Source organism: Lipotes vexillifer, unplaced genomic scaffold (assembly GCF_000442215.2).
Source record: "Lipotes vexillifer unplaced genomic scaffold, Lipotes_vexillifer_v1.1 scaffold864, whole genome shotgun sequence".
NCBI classification, from domain to species: Eukaryota; Metazoa; Chordata; class Mammalia; order Artiodactyla; family Lipotidae; genus Lipotes; species Lipotes vexillifer.
In genome coordinates this window covers 486,969-506,091 of record NW_006796769.1, presented here as the reverse complement: position 1 = coordinate 506,091, position 19,123 = coordinate 486,969, and the positions used below count along the sequence as shown (strand labels likewise).

Genomic DNA, 19,123 nt, shown 5'->3' with positions numbered 1-19,123 from the left:
CCCCCCGGCGGGAATCGGAGATTCGGGGCCCCGTGCGGATATCGGAGGCCCGGGGTCCCCGCGCGTGACCTGACCCGCAGTGTAGACCTGCGGGGGATGAGAGCCTGGGCGAAAAGAGCCTTTGTCCACTTCTCGAGAGGGTGGGCCTTATTCCCCCACCGCGCCCTCCCATCGGCGGTTTGGAAAACGCGGAGCAACGGATTTCCGCGCAGCAGGAGCTGAGCGGCGCGCGCCCACGCTGCGCATGCTCAGTGCGGCCGCTCCGTCAGGCTCGCGGCTCCGCAGCGGCAAGCTCCCCGCCGCCCCTAATGGCGGACCCCGAGACCCTCGGGGGCCCCGTCCTGAAAGGTGAGCGGGTGCGGGTCGAGCCGGCTTAAGGATGGGTACCGGGGTCGGGAGGCGCTGGGACCGGGCTCGCGGGACGCGGGGGACGCGCGGGGCCCGCAACCCGGCCCTCCCGGAAGTCGGCCCGGGGGCTGGGGGGCTGTCCCCGGCCTCGGCGCGTGGACCACCCGTGTGGGGTGGAGTGTGTCTCCGAGCCCAGTGCCGGAGTCGCCCCACGTGGGTTCGGTCCGGTGGGGCCGGCTGTGCGGACGCGCGGCGGGGTGGGAGACGTGGGTGGATTTGATTTTCAGCGTTTTCTGGGTTCTGTCGTCTTTGGCCAGGTGGGTTTGGGGGGGAGGGCAGTAGTGATATCGGGGGAAGAAAGGGTAGCGCCTCTCGTGTGCATCTGTCAGTGTTGGCGTCTCGGCCGCTGAGTGAGCAATCACCGCACACCTGGAGAGCATCAGGGTCGGAGCGGCGCGAGTCAACTACGCTCCCTGCCCCTTGGATCCTGCCTGCTGCTCGTTTTATGTAGGGCCTGCCAGTGAAGAACGCTTTTTGCCTTTTTTACATGGCTGGGGGCGGGGGAACAGAAGACGGGAGGACAGATGAAAATTATATCAAACCCATAAAGTTTTGTTAGAACACAGCTATGCTTGCCCATTAATGTGTTGTCTTTGGCTGCTTTTGTGCGACAGCCGTGAAGTTGAGTGGCTATATGGCCCTCAGAGCCTCAGCTGTTTGCTCTCTGGTTCTTTACAGAAAACAGGCTCTTGCACTAGAAGTTGTTAGGCTTTGGTTTTAGGAATTTGGGAAGACCATCCAGTTGAGAATGTAAACGGTGACGTGTGTATGAGTAAAGTTGTTTTCCCCTTGAAATTTAAAAAACTCTAATAGCACTAATATTATTTTGAATAGGCTTTTAACAGAAGAAATGTAAAACTTACATTTGAATGTAAATAGAACAAGAGAAGAATCTGTCGAAATCCTTGGGCGAGGTATGCTGGAATATCAGATATATTTCACACTAGTATCTGTTTATTTTCAGATGTTGTGGCCTATGTAGAAGTGTGGTCAGCCAGTGGAACAGAAAATTATTCCAAGACATTTACAAATCAACTTGCGGACATGGGGGCAAAGGTAGGAAATTCATTTTACCACTGCCGCATCTGACAGCCCTCTGAAACATACGGAGATCTACTTGCATTTTCTTATTTTGAGAGTTTTGACTTAGAACACGAAGGACAAAGAAGACAGTGGGTAAATGGCAGGAGGAAGAAGAAAGCCATGGTATGAAGAATTGAGAACAGTTGGGCTTGTACGTGATGGGAGAGGAGAGCTTGAGGATAAAAATATTGGTCCTGCCATTGGCTGCATGATGCTGTTGATGAAAGCGCAGGATACAGGAAAAGGAACTGTTCTTTAACGGAAACGTTGTGGATTTGGGGTATACTGGAAGTATCTGATAGACATTTGGATGTACAGATCTGGAGCTTGAGATTTTCAGGGCTAGAGATAGTGGTTTAGGCGTCAAGGCCTTAAGGGTCAGGTGAAGCCACTGGTGTGGTGACGACCCAGGTGGTTAGCATGAAAAGTGCTGCAGATGGAGCCTATTTAGTATTTCAAGGGCTGGCGGTGGGAGCCATGGATGGAGCCATGGTGGAGAAGGGTGCCAGGAGAACCCAGAAAACGAGCCTGGGAGTTGGAGGAGGGACGGGCTTCAAAGATGGAATTTTAAAACACTATAGAATCTTAAGAAAAGTTAAGATTGGGAAGTATTCAGGCTTGAGAACTGTAAGGTCAGTGTTGGGTGTATCGCAGTTTTCAGGGAACTGGGTGAAGCGGGTGGAAATTAGCCCAGGAATCATGGAGACCCGAGGAATGGAGATGGTGATGGCAGACGCTCTTTGAGTGAGTTCAGCTGTGAACAGAGTTTATTTGTGTGTGTGTGGATGTTGGGATTTGGGGGAGGGTGGCTGATAGGCTGGCGAACGGAGAGATTAATATGGTAGCAGGGCAGGGATTAGGGTGAAGCAAGGACATAAGGGAAACTGCAAGGCGGCATTCACTGTCAGGCAGAGCGTGTGTGCTCCCGAATTTCCTTTCACTCACCCTGGTCCCTGCCCTGACGAGACCGGATGTAAAGGCCAAAAGCAGATTAGGGTGGAGTACAGACAATGCAGGGCGGGGCTTGCTTGTGAACCTGAGAAGACACCTTTTTTCTGACACTGGAAGGTAGGAATCCGGGAGAGTTTCCACCTGATGATACGGACCGCAGACTTAGGCTACACGTGTTACTGTGGCTGAGAAAAAAGCCATGGAACACAGGAATTGGCAAAATGGTTTTTGAGAGTAGTATTAAGGTCTTAGATCTCTTGAATCTTTTTTTTTTCGCCTTTATTTAGAAAATTTTCAAATAGAAAAATTTAAAAAATAGTGCAGTGAACATAGATCCAGCAATTAACATCTTTACATACTTGCTTTGACTCTGTCTTTCTAAACAGTGTATTTATATGTGTATTTTTTTCCTCAGCTATTTGGAAGTAGGTTGCAGGTAGCATAATTTGCCCCTAAGTATATTTCGTCTGCATCTTTAAAAACAAGGACACTTCTGTGTGGTGGAAGACTGTTGTCACATCTGAGAAAACTATCAGTGATTTCCTAGCATTTTTCTGCAGTAGCTGAATCAGTCTATCATTCTGCCAGCACATAAAAGCTCCACTGCTGTATCTGTTTGGTTAGGTCTGTCTTTACCTTCAGTCATCCTGGTGCATTTCTGGTGGCATAGCATGCTGGTTTAAATTTGCATTTTCCTGCACATCTTCACATATTTATTTTGAAAACCCTGTTCAAGTCTCCAGCTAATATTTCCATTGGGTGTTTCTTTTCCTTCTTGATTTGTAAGCATCCTCTCTATTTTTCCGTTGACCCTTTTGTCAGCCATGTGAATCGCAGTATTTTCTGTCACTCTGTGGCTTGCCTTTTCACCTTCTTAACGGTGTCTTTTGATGATAATTGTAAAGTAGTTTATTCTCTATGGTGAGCTTTTGTGTGTGTATCTTGTTTTAAAAAATGTTTCTCCACCGAGGGTATGAGGATTTTTCTCCTCGGTTATTTTCCAGAAGCTTTTATCATTTTGCCTCTTTCACGTTTACATTTAAATTTTTGCGCATGGTATGAAGTAGTCTCATTTCCCCCACGTGGGCGGTCGTTCATCTCAACACTCCTGATGGAAAAGACTGTCCTTTAGCCAGCGGGCCGCGCAGTAACAGCTTTGTCCTCAGTCCAGTAACCGTGTTTCTGCATCCATATAGTCTATTCTCACGACAAACCACCCTGTCTTAATTACTCTTTATAATAACTCTTCATAAGTCTTCTCCTTGTTCTTCAAGGTGTCCTGGCTATTCTTAGCCTTTTGCCTTTTCCAAATACATTTTAGAGTCAGTTTGTCAGTTTACAACATAAAGCTTTTTTGGGATTTTGATTGGTATTGGATTGATAACAACAGACTAGTATGGAGAGAACTGACATTTTTATAAAATGGAATCTTCTAACCCATGAACATGATGTATGCCTTTGTTGATTTGGGTTTCTTATTTTTCAGTAATGTTTTATAATTTTCTCCACTTGTTTTTGATGCTGTCATAAATGGTATCTTTTTTTTTCTTTCATAATTGAGATTTTATTGGTTGTTTTGAGGATCAGTACACAGACATTTTAATTTGTACACAATTCTCAACATACGTACCAAACATCTAAAATATCATGTAGATTCTTTTCTGAACAGTTATTCCAGTGACTTTCCAGATTAAAATTTGGAGGCAAATTTTCCTTCACAGGATGTCCAGTACCAATATCTTCAAATATTGACATGCTGTTACATCGTAAGTCCCACTAATTCACAATTTAATATCATATACACTACATACTCAATTTGTCAGTCGTCCACAGCACATTAACAGTTACTAGAAGAACTGGACTACCATTACCAAAGATGTTACAGAGTGCACAAAATTCTGCCCAGAGAGCCAAGATATCTTCAAATATTGACATGCTGTTACATCGTAAGTCCCACTAATTCACAATTTAATATCATATACACTACATACTCAATTTGTCAGTCGTCCACAGCACATTAACAGTTACTAGAAGAACTGGACTACCATTACCAAAGATGTTACAGAGTGCACAAAATTCTGCCCAGGAGAGCCAAGATCGAGGGGTGAGTGGTTTGCTTTAGGAAACAGTTCTACCAAAAACAACATGGGAAGAGAAGTAATTTAAAGCATTTAAGACATTAAATACACAACTGACTCCAAACTGCCATTTAGTATGCTTTGTATTATAGGATATAAAAGCTACCCCCCCATCTGTGGAATGTTAAGCTGACACCCAAGACAATCAAAACCTCCCGTATTCAATATCCCACTATTTTCTGCTTGTACCAAAAAATAAACAACCAGCAAATGATTTCACCTCTTAAAAAAAAGGCATTTACACTTAAAAAAATGGGATGAGGTGGGACTCCCTCCTTTTTTTTTTTTTTAACATCTTTATTGGAGTATAATTGCTTTACAATGGTATGTTAGTTTCAGTTCGCAACAAATTGCTTTACAATGGTATGTTAGTTTCAGCTTCGCAACAAAATGAATCAGTTATATATATACATATGTTCCCATATCGCTTCCCGATTGCGTCTCCCTCCCTCCCACCCTCCCTATCCCACCCCTCCAGGCGGTCACAAAGCACCGAGCTGATCTCCCTGTGCTATGTGGCTGAGTGGTATCTTTTGAATTCTTTTTTCTAACTGCCAGTGTTATATAGAAATAGTTCATTTTTTCATAATCACCTTGTGTCCAGAAAACAGTAAGTTTTCTCAGTGAATTTCTCACAAATTCATTTATGAATTCTGTGGCGTTTTGGGGATTTTAACAGTGCACAGTTGAACCTTATGTGCAAAGAACTGTTTTATTTCTGTTGTTTCTAATCCTAACACTTTTTATTTCTTTTTCTTGCCATCCTGCACTGGCTGGGGCCAGTTGAATAGAATGGAGATACCAGGCATCCTCATCTGGATCCTGTTCTCAATGGAAAGCTTTTAGCATTTCCCATCATGCAGTTTTGTACCAACTTTCAGATCCTAATTTACTATGAATTTTCCTCATGAATAAACTTTTTAACTTTAATGTGTTTTTGGCATATATTGAGATGGTTGTGATTTTTCTCTTTTACTTTGTTAATGTAGTAAGTGATAATGATTGACTTTTTATTGTTAACCAACTTTGCAGTCCTGGAATAAACTCAAGTGGTAGGAATGTATTATCCTTTTTATACTTTGATACTGTTTGCTAATTATTTTGTTGCCTTTTTTTTGCAAATGCAGTGTCACAGGAGTGACACTGGCTTGTACTTAAGAAACTGTGCAAGTAGTATAACAGTAATTTTACTTTCGTTTTCTGCATTTTGTCTGCAGGTTTCAAAAACGTTCAACAAACAAGTAACTCACGTTGTGTTCAAAGACGGATACCAGAGCACCTGGGCCAAAGCGCAGAAGAGAGGCGTGAAGCTTGTCTCAGTGCTTTGGGTTGAAAAGTAAGTCGTTTCTTCTGTTTTTTTACCCTTAAGTTTTCTAGTATTGGTAGAGTGTGGAGGTATTTTGCATGAATCACAGAACCAGATAAAGTTTGATTGCCATCTTTTCTCTGCCTCTTACTAGGGTCTTTTAACATCCTCAGTTTCCTGAGTCGCAAGATGGGTGTGGTATAACTCCTAGCCTGCCCAGAGGCCCTGAGAATGGGGTATGTGTGGTGTAGTCAGGAAACAATAAGGAAGCAGATTGTGTTAGTCTGCTAGGGCAGCTGTAACAAAATACCACAGACTGCAGACTTAAACGGCAGAAATTTATTTCTCACAGTTCTGGAGGCTAGGAGTCCAAGATGAAGGTGTCCACAGGGTTGGTTTTTTATGAGGCCTCCCCTTGGCTTGCTGATGGCCATCTTATTTCTGTGTCTTCACCTGGTCTGCGTGTTTCTTTGTCTTCACCTCCTCTTCTTATAAGGACACGAGTCCCACTGGGTTAGGGCCCACCCCAATGACTCATTTAACCTTCACTATCTCTTTAAAAGCCCCATTTCCAAATACAGTCACATCCTATGGTACTGGGGGGTTAGGACTTCATGTGAACTTGAGGGACACAATTGAGCCCATACAGGAGTGGTCGAGAGAAAGCTTAAGAGGAGGTTGAGGTCAGAGGTAGTGGGGTTTCAGATGATTTAAATCAAGTTCCCTGAAATCCAGATGTAAAGGAATCATACTGCTGCTTTTCTAGAAAACCAGAGTGATTTACATGAAAGCAGTGATGTAAAATATAAGGCATAGACTTTGGCTGTTGATGTGTAAAGCTGCTCTAAAAGAATAAAGGCTATTAATTTTAAAAACTTTAACAGTAAGGCATGGCCATTGGTTCCATTTCTTTATCTTCTGTGGCCTGGGCAGTTTTGAAAACTTCAGCCTCACCCTTTTGTTTAAAATGAGATGTTCTTCATTTTGGATGTGGCCTCTGCCCCATGTTGAGACTCAGCCTATGGCTTCCCACCCAGAAGGTTCCATGAGTGAGGTGTGCCTACCCAGAGACCTGCAGTGTTCATCTGCATGTTAATTTTGGTCACCTGGCAAGGTGTTTGCTGCTTTTTCCACTGTGTAATGGCTGGTGTTTCCCTTGAGACTGATAAGCTACCTGTGGGAAGGCAATTTAAGATCATGCAGACATTCTGCTCCCCCTACCCCCCAGGTGTAGCGTCGGCGATGATTCTTGCCTGAACCAACCTTACCTCTGAATCTTACGACTATTTTCCAAGTTCAGCCCTTCCTCCTGTTTCCCCCGGCTGTGCCCAGCTGTGTACTATAGTAAAGAGCGTTCTCTTCTCCCACACTGTTTGATTTACTGATTAGTGTCAACTGCCGGGTTCCTATAGTTTTCAGTGGCCTGTAGTTCATTACTGTCTGTTTGGTGCTCAGATTTTTCAGATTTGGATAGAGGGAGCCCCTTCAGCTGATTCTTGTGTCATTGTGACATGTCCCGTCTGACATCTTGTACCTGCTCTACCCCAGCCTTGGCGTCAGCCATTTCTCCAAAGACCGTGATTCCTTTGAGTGGGGAATAGTATCAGAGACTAAGATGTGGTGCTGGTGGGCTCGCGGCCATGGAGTATCACTGCTTCGTGGTCTTTCGAGCAAAGGCAGGAAATACATTTGTTCCTTTCTTCCCTTTTCCTTCCCTACTTTGGATTATTTGATCTGTTAGTTTTTAAACTAAAACTCTTTCCATTCTCTTTTTTATTTTTAGTGATTGCTTTAGGGATTACAAAATAGATCCTTAACTTCTGAGTCTACTTAGACTTAATATTGTACCACTTCATATAAAATATAGAAACCTGGTAATTGTGTCCATTGCTTCTGCCCTGCCATCCTTTATGTCACTGTTGTCATATGTATTACATCTATATGCATTATAAGCTCACAGGACAGTGTTGTCATTGTGCTTTCAACAGTTGTCTGTATTTTAAGTAAACTAAGAGAAACAATTGTCTCATATTTATCTGTATATTTATTCTTGCTCTTCATTTCTGAGGATCTGAGTTTCCTCTGGTCTTATTTCCTTTCAGTGTGAATTATTATGTTTGGTATTTCTTCTTTTTTTTAATTAAGATAAAGTCCACATACCATAAAACTCACCCTTTGAGTGTATAGTTCAGTGGTTTTTAATATATTCTGTTCACAAAGATTTGTAGCAGTTACCACTGCCTAATTCAGGAACATTTGTGTCACTCCAAAATAAGCTCCATAGCCATTAGCAGTCACTCCCCATTGTCCCCTTAGCCCCACCCCCTGGCAACCACTAATCTACGCTTTGTCTCTCTGAATTTGCTTATTCTGGACATTTCATGTAAATGTAATCTTACAATGTGTGGCTTTTTATGTTCAGCTTCTTTCACTTGGCATATGTTTTAGAGGTTCATTCGTGTTGTAGCCTGTGTCAGTACTTTATTCCTTTGAGTGCCTGCATTATAAGGATGTAGCATGTTTTGCTTATCTTCAGCAGGTGGACCTTTGGGTTATTTGCACTTTTTAGCTATTAAGAGTAATGCTGCTATGAACATTTGTGTACAAGTTTTTGTGTGAATATATACTTTCAATCCTCTTGGATATACATGCACCTAGGAATGAAATTGATGAGTCGCATGGACACTGCTTGTTGAGCTTTTTGAGGAACTGCCAAACTACTTTTTGGATTGGATGCATCATTTTACATTCCCACCAGTAGTGTCTGAGGGTTTTTATCCCTCTTTCATGTTTACAGGCATTGTTGTGAATGTGAAGTGTGGTATCTCACTGTAGTTTTGAATTGTATTTCCTTAATGAGCAGAGATGTTGAGCCGCTTCTCGTGGTTTTACTGGCTTTTTGTATCTCTGGAGAAATGTCTATTCAAATACTTCGTCCATGTTTTTTTAATTGGGTTGTTTTTCTTGTTGAGTTGTGAGAGCTCTTTATCCTGGATATAATACCCTTATCAGATACAATATTTACAAACATTTTCTCCCTTTCTGTGGGTTATTTTTTCACTTTCTTGTTGATATCCTTGGAAGCATAGAAGTTTTTAAATTTTTCTTAAATCCACTGTGTCTGTTTTTTTCTTTTGTTGCTTGTGTTTTAAATGTCACATCTTAGAAATCATTGCCTAATCCCAGGATGTAAAGATGTACACCTATGCTTTCTTCTAAGTTTTATAGTTTTATCCTTACATTTAGGTCTGCAGTTATACTTGAGTTAATTTTTGCACATGGTGTGAGGTAAGGCTTCACTGAACTTCACTGTTTTGCATGTGGTTGTCCAGTTTTCCCAGCACTGTTTGTTGAATAGACTGTTCTTTCCCCATTCAGTTGTCTTGGTACCCTTGCTGAAAATTAATTGACCATAGGTACGTGGGTTTATATCTGGATTCTCAATTCTGTTTCATTGATCTGTGTGTATCTTTATGCCAGCACCACAGTCTTGATTCCTGTAGCTTTACAGTAAGTTTTGAAGTTGGGAAGTGTGGCTCCTCCAATTTTGATTTTTCAAGATTGGTTGCCTCTTCCAATTCCCTTGCATTTCTGTATGAATTTTAGGATTAGCTTCAACTTCAGGGAGAAGAAAAGGACAACTAATATTTGATAGAGATTGCATTGAGTCTTTAATTAGGTAGGTGTTGCCGTCTTAACAGTATTTAATCTTGCAATCCATGGCCATTGGATGTGTTTTCATTTTTTTGGCTGTCTAATATCTTTCAGTCATGCCTTGTAGTTTTCAGGGTGCAAACCTTACACCTCTTAGGTTAAATTTATTCATAATTTTTTTCTTTTTGATGCTATTATAAATGGAATTGTTTCATCGTTTAGTTGTTAAAATATAGAAATGTAACTGACTTTTGTATGTTGATCTTGTATTCTGCAAGCTTTCTGAACTTGTTTATTAGCTCAGAGTGTTTTTGTGACGTCCTTGGGATTTTCTGTATACAGTGTTGTGTAATCTGTATATAGAGATAGCTTTACTTCTTCCTTTCCGATCTGGATGCCGTATATTTCCTTTTCTTTTCTAATTGCCCTGACCCTAATCTCCAGCACGATGTTGGATAGAAGTGGTGAGAGTAACCATCCTTGTCTTGCTCCCAGTCTTCGGAGAAAAGCTTTCTGTGTTTCTCTATTAAGTGAGATGTTAACTTTGGATTTTTTTTTTTTATAGATGCCCTTTGTCAGGTTGAGGAAGGTTCCTTCTATTCCTAGGTTTTTTTTGTTTGTTTCGGTTTGTTTGTTTATCATTAAAGGATGTTGGATTTTGTCAAATTCTTTTTCTGCAATTATTGAAATATTCGTGTGGGGTTTTTTTCATTCATTCCATTAATGTGTATTAGATTGATTGATTTTATATGGTGAACCAATCTTGCATTCCTTGGATAAATCCTGCTTGGTTATGTTGTATACGTTTGTTTTTAATTGCTGGATCAATTTGCTAGTACTTTTATTTTTGCATCTGTATTCATAGGGATATTGGTCAATACTTGTGATGACTTTTTCTGGTTTTGGTGTCAGGCAGTATTGGCATCATAGAATGAGTTGGGATGTGTTCTTCTGTCTTTTGAAGTTTGTAAGAATTGATGTTAATTCTTCAGGCATTTGGTAGAACTTCAGTGAAGCCATCAGGGCCTGGGCTTGTTTTTGTGGGAAGGTTATTGATTACTAATTTCAGTCTCTTGTTATAGGTTTATTCACATTTTCTATTTCTTGAGTCAGTTTGAGTAGTTTGTGTCTTTCTAGGATGTGTTCACTTCTTCTAGGTTGTCTAATTTGTTGGCATGTATTCGTTTGTAGTATTCTGTAATAATCCTTTTTATTTTGATAAGGTCAGTAGTGACCTTAAAAAAAAAACCAAAATCATTCTTTTTTTTTTTTTTTTTCCTCTCCCGTTGTGGAGCACAGGCTCCGGACGCGCAGGCTCAGCGGCCATGGCTCACGGGCCCAGCCGCTCCGCGGCATGTGGGATCTTCCCAGAGCGGGGCACGAACCCGTGTCCCCTGCATCGGCAGGCGGACTCTCAACCTCTGCGCCACCAGGGAAGCCCCATTCTTGATTTTAGTAATCACTTCTTTTTGTCTTGATCAGTCTAAGCTAAAGGCTTGTCAATTTCACTGATCTTGTCAAAGAACCAACTTTTGGTTTGTTGATGTTTCTCCATTGTTTTTCTGTACTTTTTAAATTTCCACTATAATATTTCCTTCTTTCTGCTTGTTTTGGGTTCAGTTTGCTCTTAGTTCTTTAGGTAGAACATTAGATTATTCATTCGAAATCTTTAGTCTTTTTTAATATGTGTTTATAGTTATAAATTTTCTTCTAAGCACTGCTCTAGCTGCATCTCTTGAAATTTGGTATATTATATTTTTGTTTTCAATTATTTCGAAGCATTTACCATTTTTTCTTGTGATTTCTTCTTTGACCCATTCGTTATTGTGTAGCTTCTTGTTTAATTTCTACGTATTTGTGAGCCTTCCAAAGTTCATTCTGTTTTTGGTATCTAATTTCATTCTGTTATGGGTAGAAAACATATTTTATATTATTTCAGTTCTTTTTCTTTTTTAAAGTAGTTGAGACTTGTTTTTATGTCCTAACATTTGATCTGGCCCAGAGAGTGTTGTATGTGCACTTGATAAGAATGTGTATTCATTCTGTTGTTGTGGATGGAATGTTCCGTATATAGATGTCTGTTAGATCTAGTTGGTTTATACTGTTTTCTAAGTTTCTTGTTTGTTTCTTGATCTGTTGAGTGCTATTTTTAAAATATATATATATTTATTTATTTATTTTTGGCTTCATTAGGTCTTCGTTGCTGCATGCGGGCTTTCTCTAGTTGTGGCAAGCGGGGGCTACTCTTCATTGCAGTGCACAGGCTTCTCATTGCAGTGGCTTCTCTTGTTGCGGAGCATGGGCTCTAGCGTGGGCTTCAGTAGTTGTGGCTCGTGGGCTCTAGAGCGCAGGCTCAGTAGTTGTGACGCACGGGCTTAGTTGCTCCGCGCCTGTGGGATCTTCCCTGACCAGGGCTCAAGCCCGTGTCCCCTGCCTTGGCAGGCGGATTCTTAACCACTGCGCCACCAGGGAAGTCCCATTTCTATCTGTTACTAATTGGGGTATTGAAGTTTCCAAATGTTATTGTTAAATTGTTTATTTCTCCCTTCAATTCTGGCAGTCTAGCATTTCTTTTAATCAGATGACAGTAGATTTCCGTTGTTTTCTCCATCCGAAAATGTCCTTATTACATCATCGTTTGTGAATAGTATTCTCAATGGATATAGAATTCCAGGGTGACAGTGTTTTTTTTTTTCCCCCAACTGCTTAAAGGTGTTTTCCCAGAGTCTTCTGTCCTCTGGTATCTCATGAGAAGCCTGTAGTCTTTCATGTAATTTCTGCGTTGTAAGTAATGTGTCCTTTATCTCTGGCTCCTTTCAAGTTTTTCTCCTTATCTTTGGTTTTCAGAAGTTCCAGTGTCTAAGTGTGGTGCTTTTTAACTTATTTTGTTAAGATTTTGCTGAGTTTTTTAATGTATGAGGTTATACATTTTTTTCCTAAAAACATGATTAGTTTGGGCCGTTGTTTCTTCAGATATCTTTCCTGCCTATTTTTCTGATACTGCTCTAGCCGCATATCAGGAATCGGCCAAGTTTTTCTGTAAAGGGGCAGATAGTAAATATTTTAGGCTTTGTGGGCCGCATAGTCTTTATTTCAGCTGCTCCCTGCCCTGGTGTGGACAGAACCCTGGAGAAGAACAAACAAATGGGTGTGGCTGTGTTGCAGTAAAACTTCATTATAAAACCTTGTGGTGGGCCGGGTGGCCTGCGGGCCATGGTCTGCCAGTCCCTCCTGTGAGATAAAGGTTTTGAAATTGTCCCACTTGTCCCTAATGCCCTGGTTTTTGTTTATTGTTTTTCAGTCATCTTTTTCCTCCCCAAGTTGATCTTTCTTCAATTTCATTGACTCTTTTTTCCATCAATTCCATTCTGTTATTAAGTCCATTAATTAAATGTATGTCAGATATTTTTCAGTTCTAACATTTCCACGTGGTTCTTTTTTGTGTTTATATGTTTTGTTTTTCAGCTGAGGTTTCCTGTCTTTGCTTTCTCTGTCTTTCATTAAAAGCGTATCCTGGGCTTCCCTGGTGGCGCAGTGGTTGAGAGTCCGCCTGCCGATGCAGGGGATGCAGGTTCGTGCCCCCGGTCTGGGAGGATCCCATATGCCGCGGAGCAGCTGGGCCCGTGAGCCATGGCCGCTGAGCCTGCGCGTCCGGAGCCTGTGCTCCACAACGGGAGAGGCCACAACAGTGAGAGGCCCGCGTACCGCAAAAAAAAAAAAAAAAAAAAAAAAAGCGTATCTTCCATTCCCTGGTGGAGGATAGTTTTAGCCGTTCCTTGTCTGGTCGTTTCGGCATCTTGAGGTTGGTGGCTGTTGATTGTTTTTTCCTTGAGAATGTGTCACATTTTCCTGACTCTTCCGTAAAACAACTTTGGGTTGTATTTTGGGCATTGTAAATGTTATATAGAGTCTGGTTTCTTTTCTGTTACGCCAAAGGGTATTGATTTTGTTTTAGCAAAAAGCAGTTGAATTGTTTAGCTGTAAACTGTGGACTGTCATTTTACAGCCTCTGCTGGGCACTGCTTGGATCTGTTCAGTTCAAGCCTTAGCTGCAGGCTTACTTGTTTGCCCCGTGGACAGTAGATCAGGGGCCAGCCAGGGACTTGGACTTCATGCTCAGAATCTGAGGTGCCCCTTCTCTGGTTTTTTGCTTCCTGGATCCTTGCATCATTTCCTGGTGGCCTTAGCTGCCTGGGCTCTTTATCCCCAGTTCCTTTGGCCAAGACAGCAGCTGCCCATCACTACCACTGCCATAGAAATTGTCACGTTTTACTTCAGGGTAAAGCCCCAGAAACTGTGGTAAAGCCCCAGATTTTTTTTTCGCTTCCTTTCAAAATTTGCTTGTTTTTGTTTTTCCCTAGCCTCCAAAGTCTTCTGGTAGTTGGAGGGTTTTTTTGGTATTTCCAGAATGTGTGGCTTACAGTTTATAGTGTATTTATTTGTGGGAGATTTGGTTTGTTAGGAATAAATACAGTGGAATTTAGTTTGTTCTTTTTGAAGCATCTGGTGCCAGTCTAATTTTTTTCTCCTTGTAAATTATTCTTTCTGCTTAGGGGCTGTAAGGATTTGTTTTTTTTTTCTTTTAAAGTTTAATGGTCTTTTCTTACTGTGTCTCTAATTGATCCAGTTGATCATTCTAATTCTAGATTGGCCTTTTCAAGAGATTCAGGTCTTTATTTCTGAAAATTTTTCTTGGATGATTTAAGTATTACTCTGTTCCATTGCTTTGCTTTTCTTCTTCAAGGGCTTAAATTATATGTATGTTGGTCCTCCTTTACCTGCTTTTTATTGCAACCGTTTTGACTCTGCTTCCTTCTCCTTCTGCTTCACCCTGTTTTGGCCTCAGCTCCTTCATATGTGTCCCATTTCAGGGTCACCTTCCCTGAAGTGCTCTCTGTGTCCTCCCATCTATAGTAGAGCCCCCTTTGTTACTCTCTTTTGTGCTGGTATAACTTATTCTTTCATTTGTGTGTCTGTCTACCAAATCATGCATTTTGGTCTTTCCATTATGATGTAAACTGTACGCACAACCTCCGTGTTTGTCGTCTTCTGTAGTTGTGTTTCCACTAGGCACCTAACACAGTAGGTTCTCAGGAAGTATTTGTCCCAACAACTGATGTACAGAGGAGATATCAGAGCTACAAGTAAAAGGTTGTATGGATACATGGGTACAGAATAATAGACCTTTACTGAAAGCTTGAAGTTAATGGAGAAGCTTGGGCAAACATGTAACCTGACAGCTGGGCACTGCTGTCCTGAAGTGAGGTCTCCAGCCAGTCCTGACATGGGACATCTCACCAACAGCTTTTCTCCTGCTGTCCTGTTCCTTTGCTGGTCTGTTCCCTAATTTCCTTCCTCTTTACCCCCTTTCTCATCTCTGCCACTGCTTAGCTCAAGGGGCTCACAGAAACTACAAAATAACTGCAACTGTACCCAAAGGCAATCTCTTAAGGTCTCTTTAAAAGTGAATTTAATCACATTTTTAATACAAATTCTTTTCTTTCTTGTTTATTATTAGTTTGTTGTAACAATCAGATTTTAACTATTATATACAATTAATTACTGATTTTTAGATTTCCTTCTGCTATCTTGAAAACAAACTTTCTTTTGAATTAAATATATTTATATTTAAATGTGTGCTATTTTTAAAGTGAAAAATCCCTACTTAATCTACCTTATGCCTTATCTTCCAGCACTCCCCTCAGTTGGGGGAAACCTACCATTGAGAATTTGGAGTATATAGTTTCAGATTGTTTTTTACTGAGCATATAAAAAATGTGTAATCGTGCATGTATGCACTCACATTTATATATATACATCCAAGTAAATAAGTAGGTGTTTTTTTTTCATGGAACGCACATATGCTTTTTTAGTTAACAGTATAAGAGAGAACATTTTTCCATGTTTTTACGTAGAGGTGTATCTTGATTTTTAAAACATATATTGGTCTTTTGTAATAGATACCCAGTAATTTATGTAACCTGTCTCCTATTAATGAGTATGAAGTTTTCCATTTCTTTCTTTTCTTTCCAATCAGAAATAGAGCAACATTGAACCTTTGTGTACATTACTTTCTTGCAGAGGTATAAGTCTTTCCATAGGTTTAAATTCCAAAAATGGACTTTTGGGTTCAGAGGGCTTACATAGTTAAGCTTTTGATAGATGCTATCAAGTTACATTCTGGAAAGAATGTGCCAAATTCCGTTCTTTCTAGCAGTGTGAGTTATCAGACTTTTTACTCTTTCCTACTTTGTAGGTGAAATGATAAAGTTGATTTCATTTGCATTGCCTTGATTTTTAGTGAGCTTGAACTTCCTTTGACAGAACTTGGAGGTAACAGCCAAGCTGACCTTTATTTTTTGTGTCATGTATCTGTTCTTCTTTCGTTAACTGCCTGTGCAGACCATTGCTCGTGTTTTCCACTTAGGATGTGAACTTTCATGAAATACATAAGGTCACTAGGTGTCACTAGAATGCCGTTTTGTTGGGTTATTTCTGGGTGTGTTCTTTCTAAGAGCAGACAACTGTAACTGCAGTTCATAAAATTATGATGTTTCCTTTGGACACTCATTTCCATATTGAAGGAAGAAGAAATAAAGGTGAAAGGAATGAAGGTCAGCTTGGCCATCACCTCTGAGTTCAGTTGGAGAAGGTTGTTGAAGTTACATTTTTTAAACAGTCACAGACAAACTGATAACTGGGGACACAGTTCTCAGGCGACATCCCTGCGTGTTTGAGAGTCCGCCCCTCACACCTGCCTTTAGTGCTTCCTACACACAAGCATGTTTCCTTGCACAACCACAATGTGGCCGTCCACGCTGATCTCACCGGCTGTTCCAGTCACACACCTGACAGCCATCGACTCTACTCCAGAAACGCACGTTGTGTCTGGTTGTTGCATCTCCCCGTCTTTCTCCCCGTGGAGCCCTTCCTCGGCCTGTCTTCGGCTTTCCTGCCTTTGATGCTGTTGAAGGCTACGAATGGGACTGAGTCGGGGAGTGTCTGGTGTTTCCTGGTGAGATGATCCAAGTTCTGCGTCTTGCAGGGATGACCTGGGACTGGTGATGGGTGGTTCCTCTCTGTGATGGTGGTGCCTTCCAGGCCGCTCCACTGGGGTGAATATGCCCCCTTGGCAAATTAGTCAGTGTGGCTTTTGACGGAGGGACTTTCACACTGTAAATAACTCTCCCTCATCACACTGTGTGTGTCTGTACTTTGTCCAGTGGGTTATAATCCATTACTATCATTGTTCCTTTTAAGGTTTGAATTGTCCTCCATTGGCCAGTGGTAGCCTGTTCAAGTTGACTTTTGTGATGGTCATTATTTTATCATTTCCCCGTCATTCCCTGTACACTTCTCTTCGGGCACAATTTAGTCCAGGCTCAGCTTGTACTTTCTCTTTCCCGGCCCTGCATGCAGCCTTTTCTCCAAGGAGCCCTGGTTCCTTTTAGTGGAAAAATAGTACTTGAGTCCAAAATCTGGGTGGTAGGCATGCTCATTGCCAAGGGGTGCTGGTCCCACGCCTTCTTGTGGGCAGAGTTGGTGATATGTACCTGTATCTGTGCCACGCATTTGTTTCTGCAGCCATCCATGTATAGCAAGTCAGTGAGTTCCCACAGATACCTGCGATTCCAGCCCAAATATGCCTTTCCCGCCAGCTCATGACATGGCACTGCGAAACAGTTTTGCTGTTTGACACATGTGGGGGAAAGGCCACTTGAGCACCAGACACTTGCTCTGCTGTCCTGGGTGCCCCTTGGTCTGCGCAGCATTTGACGCAGCACTTGGCAGGCGGAGAAGGCAGTCATTCCCACCCCACTCTACAGGGGTCTGAACTTCAGCCCTGGCCAGGATACTTTGGTTTAAAGCCTTATTTCACTATTGACAGAAGTATTTGTGATAGACAGAGGCATGTGTACTGGAATTTGACAGATTAAGGCGGGTCATCACACCAGTCACATAAATTGTCCCTACTTTGTGCCAGGGGTTTTTATTTCCCCAGCATGTTCTCTGATACGGTTCAGGATGGAGGTGGTCGGCCTTTTACCGGCAAATCCAAAGGCCCCAGGGTGGGCGTCCGGGGGCTCCTGGCGGAGGGGCCGCGGGGGTCAGCGTGGCCTGGGCAGTCGGGGCTGCGCGTGGAGAGCAGTGGGCCTTTGGGAACCGAGGCCTCAAGGCAGTCCTCAGGAGGAACCTAGCGGGGGTAGGGCTGGGAAAGTTTCTAGCAGCAAGCTCTCCCCATCCGTCCGGTTCCTGTTCGGAAGGCGTTCGTGTCTCCCCGGCGGCAGTGCACACGCTCTCGTTCGAAGATCGGTGAGCAGCGGTGGGCATAGTGACGTGCCCCCTCCTGGGAGAGGACCGGGAACTGGCCGGCCGGGCGCAGCGGGGCAGGCCGGGGGCCGAGCTGCTGCTGCAGTGCGCGTCGCGCAGGCGCCCGAGGGACGCGCACCCGGAGCCTTCGCTAGCTCCTGGGCGCCGCCGTCGCTGCTCCGTGCTCTGCTCCAGCGTTTCCCCTCCAGTGCCCCTCCCTCGAATCCAGGTCTTAAACTTCTTTTCTCCCCTTATGGCCTTGTCAAATCCTGCCTCTCCTCTGATCGCTTTTCAGCAAGCAGCCTGGAGCGCGGATCCAGGCCACGGGCTGTGGCGCCCACCAGGCCGGCTGCTCCCCGCGTGCGCCGTTGGCGGTCGGTGCTCAGCCCGCAGCGCTGCCCCCCGAACTTCTGTGACCCCTTGCCTTCTCCCCTGCGCCGCTGGTATGGGTGGGGACGGGACCTGAACCCCCTGTTAGGACTGTGTGCTTGGAGCCTGGCGCCCCCTCAAAGTTGCCATCCCCGTAGTCCCAGTGTTTCGTCTCCCCTTAACACCCTGCCCTTCTGCTGGGCATTAAGGCCCTTGTGCTGAATGACTTACTGACCGGACTTGAGGTGGCCGGTCCTGAGGGTGGGACGGGCGTCGGGGTCCCGAGCAGGCAGGGCGGGCAGTGCCGCAAGTCCCACCGCTCGGCCCCGGATCCCAGGCAGGGCTTCCCAGGGCAGGGCCCGGGTGCTGGGCTGAGCCCAGGGCTCTGAGAGTGGCAGCCAGAAAACAGAGGCAGAAGGCTCGTCCTGCTTTTAGAGGCATCTCTTGAAGCTCTTCTCTTCTTAACCACTAGATGGGGGGATGATGTCATCACTGTTCTTTCTTCACTTTTCTGAAGAAAAGCAGAAATGCAGCTGGTGGGCTTTTTCTGTTTATTCAGTAGATTTTGATTGAGTGCCTGATAAACGTGGTTTCAAGGTAGAGACTTCAGTATTTTCCTCCGCGTGTGGGCGCACGTTATGTTTGTATCGTGGAAGGACCGACGTTCATCCGAGTGGGTTCAGGGAGTATGTCCGTGCCAGGCTCCATCCTACCCCATGGGGGCGGGTGGTCGGGAGTCTGGGGTCAGGCGCACCTCTAGCCCGACGGGGCGAGCCTTTCCAGGTTACTGACTGGTAGAGGAGACCGGTGGTTCTGTAAACTCGGGCAGATGGTCTTGTGTGAGCTTCGGTTTCCTCGGTCATTCGGGGGGGGGGGGGGCAAGGACATCCTCCCCCCCCCGCCG

General features: G+C 43.4%; 1 protein-coding gene across 1 annotated transcript in view; it reads left to right on the top strand.

The window, feature by feature from the left end:
• The first annotated feature begins 308 nt into the window (after positions 1-308).
• Positions 309-19,123, top strand: part of MCPH1 (microcephalin 1) — a 225,452-nt gene continuing 206,637 nt past the window's right edge. The window contains exons 1-3 of the mRNA XM_007468989.1: positions 309-348; positions 1,373-1,464; positions 5,798-5,916. Of these exons, the coding sequence (XP_007469051.1) occupies positions 309-348; positions 1,373-1,464; positions 5,798-5,916 (251 nt within the window). The remainder of the gene's footprint in view (positions 349-1,372; positions 1,465-5,797; positions 5,917-19,123) is intronic.